At 42.5% G+C, this 14,485-nt stretch overlaps 2 protein-coding genes across 2 annotated transcripts in view; both read left to right on the top strand.

Moving 5' to 3' along the window:
* The first annotated feature begins 1,022 nt into the window (after nucleotides 1-1,022).
* LOC103373975 (uncharacterized) lies at nucleotides 1,023-6,495 on the top strand. The gene is made up of 11 exons (XM_008303987.1): nucleotides 1,023-1,063; nucleotides 1,451-1,466; nucleotides 2,042-2,202; nucleotides 2,481-2,572; nucleotides 3,139-3,433; nucleotides 3,763-3,914; nucleotides 4,003-4,294; nucleotides 4,407-4,549; nucleotides 4,768-5,008; nucleotides 5,713-5,891; nucleotides 6,434-6,495. The coding sequence occupies exons 1-11, from the start codon at nucleotides 1,023-1,025 to the stop codon at nucleotides 6,493-6,495; spliced, it is 1,674 nt and encodes a 557-aa protein (XP_008302209.1).
* A 4,872-nt stretch (nucleotides 6,496-11,367) lies between these two features.
* Nucleotides 11,368-14,485, top strand: part of LOC103373974 (pleckstrin homology domain-containing family G member 4B-like) — a 50,256-nt gene continuing 47,138 nt past the window's right edge. The window contains exon 1 of the mRNA XM_008303986.1: nucleotides 11,368-11,678. Within this exon, the coding sequence (XP_008302208.1) occupies nucleotides 11,676-11,678 (3 nt within the window). The 5' untranslated portion in view covers nucleotides 11,368-11,675. The remainder of the gene's footprint in view (nucleotides 11,679-14,485) is intronic.

Here is a 14,485-nt window from a genome sequence, read left to right on the forward strand (position 1 = left end):
TTTCATTCTGTACAGCACTTTGGTCAACCCCGGTTGTTTTAAATGTGCTCTATAAATAAAGTTTGAGTTGAGTTGAGTTGAGTCTGATCTGAACTCTGGATGACACCAACTGATCTGCCGATCTGAGACACCGACCAGGTGTGTGCTCAACTTTTAGGACACTAAAAGTCAGTTCTGCAAGACAGTGCAGGGATCTAGGAATCAAAGTAATGTGTTCTCTCTTGTTGTGGTTTGTCAGTTAAACATAATGAATACCTTTAAGCTTGCAGTCATACAAGTTCTTAATTCTTTAATGCCATTAAACGCTTAACTGACTTTGTCAAAAGAAACTGGATTCACAATCCTGAAGAGCAGGAAGTGTAATCAGACTCAAACAGCTTTCACAAAGACAGATTTTTAGAGACACGAAAGAAAGTGCTATGTAGCAAATTACACACTCACTGTCCTACAGTCAGATGTGAAAAAAAGCAGATAACCTTTATTATCAGTGCTGTTTCTCACCTTTAAAAACGTTGTACATTTGTGAACATTGACTTTTCAGCCACTCCCTGTTAAGCCAATGGACACATGTTACTGCCACACGGTGCCATGGGAGTAAAGGCAGATTTTCTACAACTTCAATTATTACACTTCATGTCATATTGTTACACAACCTGAAAATGACCAACAGTTTAACAACAGAACACCCATGTTATGTAAGTTTTAAAGACTTATTCATTTTGAAATTGCAACAATTCTAATCAGTTTCAGGAGAAAGAGAAGATGAATCACCTTCATTTGCTGAAAGTTGTTGTGTACACTATTATGTAGCTGCATTCCAGAGCAGGGAGAATATCGACTGTCCATTCTCTGCAACTTTAGTAAAATATCTTCTGCTTTTCTGAAGTTATTTATAGTTTTCCTTTTTTTTTTTAAATTAGCATTTCAATGTTTTTCTGCTGTTTTTCATTCTTTTCAAACATTTTAATGCACTATGCAAAGCATTTTGAATTGGCTTTGTGTATAAAACATGCTATACAAATATGCTTGCCTCGCCTCGCATTTCCATTTGCCTGAGGTTCAGGTACACACATGTCTAAAATAATTCAAAATCTTTGCCAGTGTTGACTCTAAATATATAATAAGGTAAGAGTAAATTCTAACGTGTGATCAAACTGACAAATAAAAAAACAAACAAACAAACACCGCTTTAAAAATTAAAACAATTCAACGATAAAGTTCAGGAAAATGCTTATTTCAAGAGGCAGACATCCATTTGGGTGTGTTGTCCTTCATGCAAACATCCCTGACTGAGAATTTACATGTTCTCATATACCAGAACCTATTTGATACGACAGCATGTGATTGGTGATGCTCAGAGGAAAAAGCACAGCGGCGACATTTGCTCCTGATTATCAGCCTTAATTGTGCTTTACTGATGTAACTCTTGACTCTTGGATTGTGTCCGCAGACATGAGGGGGAGTCGGTACATTTGGATCCTTAGTGGTAAGACACTGTTTCTTACACTATTAAATTCTACTTTATGCTTGGCTATATACGTACGTACAGTAACTGCACAACTAGTGTTCCCGTCCAATGTGTAAGCTCAGTATTTACTCTCCTTTTAGCTTCATTTTGGTCTCCACAGAGCATTTTGGTAAATACGTAGAGCATACATACACAGCATAGAGGTGTGGATGACTTCAACTGGACTTACTACATTCCTGGCATCAGGATTCCTTTTGCTTGTCTGACATTATATGGACATCAGTATCTATTTCACTGGCGTGTCCACGGTCATATTGATAGATGGAGATCCTCTTACGTTTTATTTTTTAATTTTCTGTTTAAAGCACTTAGTTTAAGATTAAATTGTACTTTAGTTAATGCTTGAGTCCTTTTAAAGAAATGCATCTCTTCTGATTATCTCTGTGTTGTCTTATCACTGAACAGGCATTTCCTTCCTGCTGACGTTTGGACCGCTGACAGGTAAGCGTTTTTTTTTTTCTTCAGTACATCCTGTGTTTTCTTAACTAACTGATTTTTTTTCTTATCAACCAGGTAACCTTCTCCATAACGTGGCGCTGCATCGTACAGCCGTCCAGTCTTCAGAAAGCAGTGATCTGGGTGCTGCTGCCAACGCAGTTGATGGGAACAGAAATGCAAGATTTCAAAGTGGGTCCTGCACGCAAACAGAGGAAGAATCTGATCCGTGGTGGAGGGTAGACCTAGGGAGCGTGAATAGCATTACTGCTGTAATAATAACCAACAGAAATGAGCAGGAAAACCTGCTGAATGGTGCCGAAATCTGGATTGGAAAGTCAGTAGAGACCAATGACATCAAAAACAGGTGAAGCAGCTGGATACTGACCCAAACAATAACTTTGTCATGTGAAGCAGATTGTGCTCTTCTTACTTTTCTTTTCTTTTCTACTCATTTTCAAAGGTGTGCAGTCATCTCTCACATCCCGAAGGGACGCGCATTCTACTTTTCTTGCAGTCCTGCAGAGGGACGCTACGTCACTGTGCTTCTCCGAGGAAGCAAGAAGGTCCTGACTCTCTGCGAGGTTGAAGTGTTCGTTGCAAACTATGGTAACGACAGTTCAGTGTGTATAACGTAGATAAATGTGGTCGTTCACCAGCTCTGTCAGGCCTCGATTGTTCATGTCAGTGTTCCTTTGTTAACAGGGAATAGCACCAGGATCTAAATGAAGTTATTTCAGGGTGTTTGCGATACATATAAAAAGTAAATCAGCCACACTATGTAATTAAATTCAAATTTCTGCATCAGGGAATCTAAAATTAAATTCAAGTTAAAGTTGCTCAATTAAACTAGCTTGATAACGTCAGTCCCCTCCTTTATCTTAACATGCCTGGAACATTTAAGATTGATTAAGACTGGTGATTAAAGATTCCTTTGATTGTAGAGGAAAAGTTAATTCACCTAACTCAGTAAAGTTTGTTGATTGTTCCTTTTATAATCACAATCAATGAGGGTCAAATCTGTAATGGCATCTGCAGTGTGGCCGCCAAGCTCACCTCACAGCGCACCTTTACCAGCATTAATATGGAAGTCCTATGCATTTAATGCCCGTATAATAAAAATGAAACAACAACCCAAACAAAACAAATGATGGTGTTTGTGGCTTTGTTTCAAGCACGGCCTTTACCCAATGTGGCGCTGCAAGGAGAAGCCGCCCAGTCGTCAACGCTCTCTTTTGCCGCCGCCTCCAAAGCCATCGATGGGAGACGGAACTCCTTCTACAGCCACGGTTCCTGTAGCCACACTGCTGTAGGCGAGACCAACCCCTGGTGGAGGCTGGACCTGCGACAAACATTTGTGATCATCTCCATAAAAGTCACCAACAGAGGAGACTGCTGTGCTGAAAGACTGGACGGAGCTGAGATCCTTGTCGGGGACTCGCTGCAGAACAATGGAAACGACAACCCCAGGCACTGACAAGACTTTCTGTCTTTTTACGATTATTAGAACAACAATACTTCAGTGTTTATATGATGCCACCACCAATAGCTGTCCATTAACAGATGCACTATCCAGAATCAGTTATCAGCTACCAAAGAATCCAATACAACCGTCTGTGATCTATTTTGGAATCATGTTTGTCCAGATTGAGATTCCTTCATCCCTATCAGAGAAAACACATCAAGAGAGTCTTTAAAATGTAGATTCCTTTCCATGTTCATTACTTAAAAGTTAAAATCTTTCAATGTAAAGCTCACAATATTAACACAAGTGTTCCCCCCACTGATTCCACCATCAGGTGTGCTACCATCTCCCACATCGCAGCAGGTAAGACCTCCACATACCAGTGTGATGGAGGCAGCATGGTGGGCCGCTTCGTCAACGTGATGATCCCTGGAAAGAGTAAGACTCTGACCCTGTGCGAAGTGGAAGTGTACGCTGTCCCAGCAGGTAAAGCTCTACGCTCCTGACTTTGACGTATTGAAACACAACCTGACATGGATTCGTGCCCACTTGTTGTCCTTTTTTTTCACTTTAGTGGAACCTCTTCCGAATGTGGCCCTAAACAAACCAGCAGCACAGTCAACAGTGTCCAGTGATGGGTTGCCCTCTCACGCCGTCAGTGGCTGTAGCAGTGGCGTCTATGGAAATCTATGCTGTACCCACACCGTGCTCCAGCGGGACCCCTGGTGGAGAGTCGACTTGTTGGCTGTCCACAAGGTCAGCGCCGTCACCATCTTCAACAGGGTCGACTGTTGTGCCGAAAGGCTTCTGGGCGCACAGATTCTGATCGGGAACTCACTGGAGAACAATGGCATGAAAAACCCCAGGTGAGGCATGAGATCTGGACAAACGATAGCAGAGACAAAATCTGGTAAACTGCATGAGAGGAAATGTTAGTTTTTGTGAATAAACCTGAGACTTTTCCTCTCCCTCCATTAGATGTGGTGCCATCTTCTCGCTGGACAACAGAAGAACATTCACCTTCCAGTGTAACCTCATGGAGGGCCGCTACGTCACTGTGGCGATTCCAGGAGACAACGTTTTGACACTGTGTGAAGTGGAGGTGTACGCCTTCCCAGCTAGTATGTCTGCTATGAATATTACATCCAGCAGATGAGACTCCAGTTTACCTGCAGTGCCTCTAGTACTTTCCTGGTTTCTAAAGATATTCTTTTGTCCTTTACTACAGCACATAGGACAAACTGAACATAATACAGAGTGCAGTGTTTCTGGTTTAAACAATCCAAAGCCACATTTCCTGAAAAGCCTGCCCCCAAAAAATGACATTCTTTCTCTTCAGTGCCAGAAGCTGAGACTCCAACTCCTCCTCCTCCTCCCCCGACCATGAGCTCGCCGCTGGGTGGAAGGAACATGATGGTGGTGGGAAAGAGGCTCTGCTGGTCTGACGCTCTGTTCTACTGCAGGCGTTATCACTGGGACCTGCTCAGTCTGCACAGTCAGGAGGAGCAAAGTGAGGTGGAGAAGCTGCTGGCTCGCGTTTCTTTCCCTCTGACAGGCTCCGTCTGGCTGGGACTGCACAGGTACGAGTCTAGATTGTGTTTGTTAGATTTAGATCATGTGAAGAAACATGCAGCATCCACGAAGAGATGCAAAATGACTAGAAAGTGATTTAAATTTGAAACAGCTACACAGAAATGCAAGATTCTTACGAAAAGACATGAAATAACCACAAAGAAATTAGCAGAGACACACAAAATGTCTACAAAAGTGACTCATAATGGCCCCAACAATGTGCAAGACCACCACTGCTGCTAAAAGTGCTATAGAAGTGGAGTCCATTCACCATTTAACTTCAGCAATGGGTGGGTCCAATTTCAACAAAATCTTTGCAGTTTTTTTTTCTCCACATTGAAGGTTCAAGTTCCTGCAGTCCACTAAGACAGCAGCTGCCCTGTTCCATTTCCATTCTGTCCAGATGCTTGAGGATTTGAATTTTGCAAATCCATATGCAGGATACTCAAAAGACGCAGGTTTTTAAGTCAAATGCAGTGCGCCTTTTGTATTTGCTTATTTGCAGCCATTCTAAGACAGACACGCACGACCAAGGCCGCACGTGGTCACAGTCATTACAACCATTTATCCACTGACAGAGAATTGATCGGCAAAAAATGTGATGAGAAAATGTCAACTAGAGAACAATCACGTGAAACTCAACAAGCAGGTTGAAAACGTATAAACAGCAGCGTTGTGTGTGATCAGATGTGTTCCAAAATGTGCTGGACAGATACATAATGGGAAAGAATTGGTACTGGATGTCCGGAAGTTCCATGGATTTCACCAAATGGCCTCCAGACTTCGTCCCTCAGCATTCCTCCAACTCCTGTGGAGGCCTGGACAGCACACAGAGCTTCCTGTGGAAGGACCTGCCCTGTCAGGAGCTCCTCAACTTCATCTGCCAGTCAGGTGGGTCCTACACCACATACAGCTGGAACCAGAAGTTCATAAAACCTTTTTTTTTCTCACTGTCTGACATTAAATCAGACTAAACTTTTCCTGTTTTCGGTCAGTTAGGATTATCAAGATTCAGGTCCGCAGGTCTCTTCCGGACATCTTGGCTGATGTCTTTAGATTTTTCCACATAGTCACACAAGGAAGCAGCGTGTTTGAGGTGTGCCTTAAAATACATCCACAGGTGTGCCTCCAATTAACTCAAATGAATTAATCAAAAGCTTCCAAAGCCATGACATCATCATGTAGGCTTTCCCAAAATAGTTTGAAGACATAATAATCTGAGTTATGTAAACTTCTGATTTTGAAGAAAGTAATAAAGAATTCTTTACAAATAGACATAATTCTGGTAATCCTGAATGACTTAAACAAGAAAGTGAGAAAAAAGAAGATTTTATATCTTGTATACAGTGTATGTAAACTTCTGGTTTCCCCATGTATATATTCTGATCCTCATGTATTGTAGGTTTCCTCACCAGCTCCTTCTGTCCCTTTAGGTGCTGAGGACGGAGCAGAGAGGGTTTATTACTACAGCTCCAAACAAGCCACAAGTCCATAGCAACGAGGAACGACGCTGTACACACTGGAATGCATATTTAGTTAGAAATAACTATGTTAAACTTGGATGGATTTTGCTTTAGACCATGTTTGTCTCTTTCAGTAATCCAGAATTGTTGATGGAGTCGGTCGGACCTGGCAGTTATTTAACCCTCTGAAACCCCGGCCTGCAGTTTCTGGGCTTCTTTTTTCTGCTCCTGTCACATTTGTACTCACTTTCACGAGGAATCATTCTAGAAATACAGAGTATGAAAAAATAAATCTTTTCTGTGTCATAATAAAATTATATTGTTATTATTCATGAATAAAAGAAAAGACAAAACAAACAAAAAAAAACCTGTAATCAACCTGCACACCACCTTTCCAAGTGTCCATCGTTGTCACTAATACTGGAAACTAATGTACTAACTCTATAAACATTTAACTACTTACATTTCTAATTTGAGTATATTTCTGCAGTTCAAGTCCCTGAATATTTGACTGTTTGAGTCACTGATGGCTTCTGATTTATTGGTTTTTCCCAAATCTGGTTTCTGCAGATGGTTACATTTTTTTTGCTGAACTTCCAAACGAGACATCCATCCATCCATCCATCATCTACACACCGCTTTATTCTCACTAGGGTTGTAGGGGGGCTGGAGTCTATCCCAGCTGACTCAGGGTGAAGGCAGGTTCACCTGGACAGGTCACCAGTCTATCACAGGGCTACACTTAGAGACAGACAACCAAGCACACTCACATTCACACCTACGGACAATTTAGAATCACCAATTAACCTCAACATGTTTCTGGACCTTCTTGTTGCGAGGCAACGGTGCTAACCACTGAGCCACCTTGCAGCCAAATGAGACATATCTTAGCTAATTTTGATTCGGTTCATTTTACCGATTGAACAACATGATTAGTTGAGGACTGTGGGAATGTTCTGATGATTCTTTCTGTTATTAGTTTCTCAGTCTAACAAATATGCAGCTTTGGTGATTTTTAAAAGATGCCTTTCAAACCTGATGGCAGGTTTTGGCATCCAGATGTTTAAATGTAAAACATGTAGTCATCATTCCAATAATAATTGTGACATAATAAATGAGTGCTCCTTCTGAATACCTGTGGACATGATTAGTTTCTGGTGTACAGACATGCCTCCACGTGCAGCTCTAACATTGTTATATCACCTCAGCTCCTTCTGTTGAGACCTTGGAGACGAACCGCGGATGAAACTCGCAAAATTATCGGCACATCAAAGTAATAAAAAATTTGCATTTAAAACAACAGAAAATGACACAGTTCTGTAATTGTCTGATTGACCTTGAGGAAGGGAAGAATTAATCAATCTCCACATTGTGCTGCTGCGTCTTAATATGCAAAAATATGCAAGAGGTCTCTTTGTAGGCAGCGTAAATAGAACTGATATGAGGAGCAGAAAAAGAATCAGGAAGATCCTGCTTCTGCTCTAAAACAAACTTAATGAGGCCTGTATTGTCCAAGCCTTATAATTATATTGCACCTACAAACAAAACAGTTTTAAAGGCACAATTATATTTAATAAAAGCAGATCACGCTCCTTCCCGTCAGGGTGCGATGCTTTAGGTGTGGCTCTGTCTTGAGGGTTTGATGAAGTGTGAGCAGCGAGGACAGCGACATGAACAGCAGCGCAACGTAAACTCAGCTGGTATGAACACACCCTGATGATTAATGTCGAGCTGAGCAGGAATCCACCTTGTTCTGCTGGTCCTTCCTGGCCGGTGTGTCCGCGAGCCAAGTTTCACACAGAAACTTTATCCCTCGATTCCACATTGAGCAACGTCTTCTTCAGCGTTTCCTTTGTCGTTTGTTTGTCGAAGTTTTCTTTTGCAAGTTATTACAATTTCCACTGCATTTACAACAAGAATGCCCTTATTACAGCTGCTTCTCCAGTAGAAAAAAAACTAAAAGTTGATATTTATAGATTTAAAAAACAGAAAAGCCAGGAATCAACATGTAAAACATTTTCCCCCGGGGCCCTCAAGTGTTACCAGCAATGAGAGGAATTAGCTGAATGTTCTGCTCCTTACATTTTCCTCATACTTTGTCTCCCATTAGTTCTTCATAAACACAACCTGCTGTTTGTCACATGACTGTTGTAGCAAGTGTTGCAGATTTCTTTATTTTTACCAAACAAATGGTTTATTTTGAGGGTTTTTATGTTTATGGACTCGTTCCCAATAAGTTCTCATAACCTGCCAATCCCAGGAGACATGAAGGATGATGATTCCACTGTCATACACAATTGTTTTTGCTTTCTTTATGTTTTTGATAGGGCCTCAAGGTGGCTCAGTGGTTAGCACTGTTGCCTCGCAGCCAGAAGGTCACTGGTTCACGAGGACACCCGGGATCCTTCTGCGTGGAGTCTCCATGTTCTCCCCGTGCAGCGTGGGTTCTCTCTGGGTTCTCCGGCTTCCTCCCACACAGTCCAGAAACATGCTGAGGTTAATTGGTGATTCTAAATTTTCTGTAGGTGTGAATGTGAGTGTGCTTGGTTGTCTGTCTCTAAGTGTAGCCCTGTGATAGACTGGTGACCTATCCAGGTGAACCTGCCTTCACCCTGAGTCAGCTGGGATAGACTCCAGCCCCCCATGACCCTAGTGAGGACTAAGCGGTGTATAGATGATGGATGGATGGATTTTTACCCAAATCTGATTTCTGCAAATGGTTTATTTTGAAGGTTTTTATGTTTATGAACTCGTTCCCAACAAGTTCTCATAACCTGCCAATCCCAGGAGACATGAAGGATGATGATTCCACTGTCATACACAATTGTTTTTGCTTTCTTTATGTTTTGGATAAACTGGACTCTAGTTACAACTGTTAGACTTAAACAAACAAACAAACAAACAAACAAACAAATAAAAACATCTCTTTTCTTTGTGCAAATAAAGACAAATGTATATTTTCCATTAATATCTCAGAGAGTAGAAGTCAGTTCTCTCCTCCATCTATTGTCATATTATTAATTCATTTATTTGCTCTTTTTTATGTAATCTACATGAAAAGATGTATCCCTAACGAATGTTTCTCCTTCTCCATTTTTTTTTGTGTGCAATATCTCACATGTACCACAAGATGGCGCTGTTGACCTACAGCAGCTCCAACCTGACTCCATTCCTGTAATGAAAGCGGTTTGAACGCAAACCATAGAGGTTAAATTTAGGAATGGTACAGCAACCAGCGTGGCACCATGTTTAGGGAAATAAGGCAGCAGAATCCACGAGAAACTGTGAGTCACTTCAAAACCGACAACGTGACTGAATGTTTATGTATCTGGGGGGAAAAAAAAAAGAAGAAAAAAGCCTCCATCAGTAGGATTTCCCTTCAAAGGTCTGCAGGAGATGGCTCCAACACATGGCTCACACGGGCGGCGGTGTAAAGCCAATTTGAAAGCCATTATGTTGTGTTCTTTCTGGGGGAACTTAAGTGCTTAATTGAGAAAATCACAGCTATTAAGCAAAGTTGGTGAGCTCTGATTACAAATCCAAGTGAGTGATGGCATCGTCGTAAAGGTCTCCATACAGGAAACATGTGACTGAAGGATCGTTTAGATCAGAAACGGAATCAAAACATCTTAGATTTTACTTTTAGTTTACATATATGCACTTTATCCCATAAATAATGTTCTAAAACTCAGCCTGGAAAACACATTTGAACCGTTTTTATAGAGCTTTCCAGTAACTGTACACGTGACGCTCAGTTTGTTTGAGTGTCTCGGAGTGTAAAAAACACATTTACAAGGTGAAGAATGTCAATAAAGGTGCTAAAATCATAAAATCAGCAGCCAGATTTTGAAACTTGAGCTCTTAAAGTGACAATAAGACAAGATAAGAGGATAAGAAACGCACTAAGATAAAAGTACGATGCAATACTGACATAAAATAAGCTAAACTAAGGCTACAATTGGACTGTAAAATGGAATACTGGCATTTATACAGAGATAAATAAGTCAGGATATTTCCTCTTGCAAGTCTCCAACCATCGTGGAAGCAGAAAGAACCCTTTAGCTCCTCTTTAACGTGTCCAGAACCTCATGTTTTGGAGCTCATATGCATGAAACACGTGCAGAAGCAGACAGTTAATACGGCATTCTCAATGACTGCCGCCGCCCTTTTGATCAAATCAAGCCTCATTAGGAATGGACTTAATGAGCTCTCATTTCAAATTTGAAATTCACTTTCAGTTCAGATGCTGCGTGATGTAAAATGCACTTTTATCCCATGAATAATGTTCTAAAGCTCAGCCTGGCTAACATATTTTAATCGCAAATTGCTTTTATGGAGCAATTTGTGCACGTGATGCTGGGTTTATTTGTCGTGGGGAGAGTCCTGGAGCAGAAAAGACACATTTACAGGGTAGAAAACGTCAAAAAGATGCTGCAATATGGGGATCAGTAAGGACGTTTTATCTGCTGCGCCAATTTCTCTTTTTCTCTTGCAAGTTTCCAACCACCGTGGCAGCAGCAACAGCACAAACAAGCCTTTAGCTCCTCTTTCATGTGTGCAAAACCTCATGTTTTTGGAGAAACACGTGCAGAAACAGACAGTAAACGCTGCATTCTCAGTGACTGCCACAGCCCCCTTTGATCAAATCAGCCTTCATTAGGAATGGACTTGATTATCTCCCACTTGGAATAAAATAAAAAGCCCAACAATAAAAACGCTGGAGGTTTCTGGGTGGGGTAACGGTTTTTACATTGTCTATTCATTTACTCTGGGAGGGGAGAAGGAAAAAAAATGGAAAGTTTGAGAGCGGAGAGGAGACTGTAGTGCTCTTGTTAGGTGAGACGGGGGAGGAGGAGAGGCGAGGGAGGGAGGTGGGAGTGCATGCGTGGGACTGCCGGGGCAGCCAGACGGAGAGAGAGAGGGAGGGAAGAGAGGGGAGGTGGGGGAGAAAAAAAAATGCAGCTCGGACATTCCCAGGCTGGGAAATACAGCAGAGAGTGTTGGAGGGGGAAGAAGAGAGGAGGACTGTTGTGTTTTTTTTCTTTCCTCCACGCTCTGAAATCTTACAAAAGATTTGAAAGAAGGGATCCAGAGAGGAGGTAACGGAGGTAGTCTGGTTCTAACCGGGAGCAGAAAGTTCAACAGAGAATGTGGAGAGGAAGCGAATCCAGGAAAGGATCTGAGGACGATGTAGGAATTCCTGACTGAAGTCATGGTAAGTCCCCGTTTTTCATGTTGTGTTTGAGGAAAAAATGTCACTTTTTTCTGCTCAGACACAAAGTGCTTCAGTTTTTCTGACACATCTGCCTTAAATACAATAAAAAAAAACATCTAATTTACACATGTGCTCCCAAATCAGGATCACTTTTATACTTGTAAATCATTCATGTCTCACGAAAAGCATGTGTTTGATTTGGGAAGAAGTTTAGTCAGCAGCTACAAGTCGCAGCTCAGCGCTCGCAAAGATGTAAAATCCCACATGCCACTAAATCATACCGTCATGATTTAAGCTGCGTGACGTTGGTGAGACTTGCGGTCGACTCGCAGAAGGAACACGGGACGAAAAAGAGCCCTCTGTTGCATCTCTGGGGATTTTTGTTTACCGTCCCCACCCACTTATGGTGTGATCGGTGACACACGGAGGCAGAGGGAGGCTGGCAGATGCAAATATGTGTGAAAGAGAGATTAAATTAAGAGAAGGGAGAACGAGCAAAGATTTAGATTTGCTGCTTCTGTGTGTTGTTGTGCAGGGTGGAGCAGTTTGGCAGGAGGGGGTGGAGGAGGGAGGAAACAGCAGAGAGAGCGAGAGAGAAGAGGGGAATAAAAGAGGAGGGTAGGGTTACTTTTTATTTTAGGAGACTTGGACGGCAGCGGCGGTGGTTTCAGTGATGCCGCATTTTCCACATCGGACCTGAGAGAAAAGGAGGGGAGAGAAGAAAAAATGAAAAAAGGGAGAGAAAAAGGGGGAACAAGGGATGGCATGGACCTCAGGGAAGGAAGAACATGTGCTGTACAGTTTCATCTCCCTCAATTGGGAAAGTTTAGAATGGAAAACAGTAACAGATGTACACAGCAAAGTGCAAGAGACTTGAAAAAACAACACGCCCAGCAACATGTGTTCCAAGAAGGGAAGCTCTCCATGACTGTGCACATACATGCTCGCTCGGGGACAAACATGGCCGCACATAGGTGTTAAAATGCATCAGCAAACAGTCGCACACATCAGCGCCGCTCTGCCAAGAATATATGGCAGAGGGTGTTTCCATTCGCTCCGTCTGGCAGCTTCTGCTTTTTTGAAACTAAAAGAGACGAACAAGTTTAATGAAAGTAAAGCATCAGCGGGTGTTTGTTTGCTCGCAGCGCCGGGCGGGTGGAGATAACAGCCCAGCCGGCCAGACGGGATCAGAATCACGTTGTCAATCACAGGAATCGTTCTTTAACGGGGTTTCCTGCGATTGTCCGCGGCCTCTGACACACGCCGGACGAGGATGGCAGCTTTTCAGCGCCGCGGTTTGCCGCCCGGAGCTTTTCCACTCCTGGTTTCTAATCGTTACAGCCACACAAACCCTGCAGTCCCCCTGTATGGAGCACTGCAGTGACTTTCAGCTCCTTGTTTTGGTTCTGAGAGTTTAGTCTCCCTTTTATATCAGTGGAAATACCCCCAGTAAACCCACTGTGTTTCTATCCAGCACCAAGCAGCGGGCAGACGAGCTGGTAAATAAAGTGGAGCATTTATCAGCTCCTTTGGAAGTTGGAGGTTACAACACACACTTCAGTTTTCAGTGCCATGAAAAGTCCATTAATCCCTCCAAAAAGAAGAAGATCTTACAATGAACACCTGCATTGGAGCTTGGAAAAGGCTGAGGTGGACAGTTTTTGTGGCAACTATGCAACTAGAGCATTGATGTGCATATGCAGAGTACGTACATGCAACCTACTGCGCACGTACGGACGCATGGAGTCGTCCAACAACAAGAACTCAGTGTAATAACAATAAATACAGTCGATAATCTGACACTAAATGTAAAACCTTCCTTTATGTCGGATAGCAAGGCTGTCGGATTGTCAAGACGGAGGTCGAGATACAAGGAGGGCTTCATGCTGGAAGGCTCATCTGTTGTTAATATTCATTGTTCATAGTTGTTATATTGTGCATGTTCCGGCCACTTCCACCCGGTCAGAGCGCACCCCTGGGATGGACGTGTCCAGAACGCACAGGCAGTACTTGGCTGCTGATGCTAGTTTAGTTAGCGCTCACACTTCTGTTTCCATTGGTGTCGGTGGCGGGGGAGTGGCAGATACGCTCCACCGTTACCATCCATGTTTACTTCCATAAACACTGAGCACGCTCACTGCGTGTGACGTCATCGTGTCCTCTTCTGCGCATGTGGGACACTTTTGGGTCGTATGAAGTTCACACAGCAGATCACATACAAGTCGTATTTAACTGGAAACGTGACTGAACATCGGATTTCACAAAAAAATCGGAATTGAGCATCAAGTCTTGCAGTGTGAACGTAGCCAATCTGTGGGATTGTCCAGTCAGATAATACGCTGTTATCTTGATTGGGGATATAAAATGTCATGTTGGAGTCAGAATCCGAGGCTGTCAATACGTTAAGGCTGTTTTTAATGGGTTCCGTTCGTTTTTCGGATAGCAACGTTTTGGGTTGTTAAGAGTCGGATAATCGAGTCACGACTGTATACATGTGTAGCATCTGCAGATGTCCATGTGTGCGACTAATTAAGGCTTAACTTGTCCTGATCGTCTGACTCAAACCTAGAATATCTCTAGCTGTGATTTGTCCACACGTCAACCTGCTGAGAACCGTTTTCACAATTTCCACATCGACTTTGCACAAAGTATCGGTTCTCATTACAATCTACGTACTTGTGTGTTCACCTTCAGTTCTACCTCTAAATAAAGTGTTTGTTTTCTAAATGGTTCAGTTGTTGGCTTGTTTGCAACCTGCCTCATCATACGATCGCTGGTGGAATTTATCGTTGCAATATTGTCGTATT

The sequence above is a fragment of the Stegastes partitus genome, unplaced genomic scaffold (assembly GCF_000690725.1).
Source record: "Stegastes partitus isolate 25-593 unplaced genomic scaffold, Stegastes_partitus-1.0.2 Scaffold2109, whole genome shotgun sequence".
In the NCBI taxonomy this organism is placed as follows: domain Eukaryota; kingdom Metazoa; phylum Chordata; class Actinopteri; family Pomacentridae; genus Stegastes; species Stegastes partitus.

Excerpts from the sequence above, each read along its gene's own strand:
- LOC103373975 (XM_008303987.1), top strand. The coding sequence starts at position 1,023 with ATGCTTGCCTCGCCTCGCATTTCCATTTGCCTGAGGTTCAG. Across the intron at positions 4,550-4,767 it reads GGTGTACGCCTTCCCAGCTA|TGCCAGAAGCTGAGACTCCA; the intron begins GTATGTCTGCTA and ends CTTTCTCTTCAG. Across the intron at positions 5,009-5,712 it reads GTCTGGCTGGGACTGCACAG|ATACATAATGGGAAAGAATT; the intron begins GTACGAGTCTAG and ends TGTGCTGGACAG.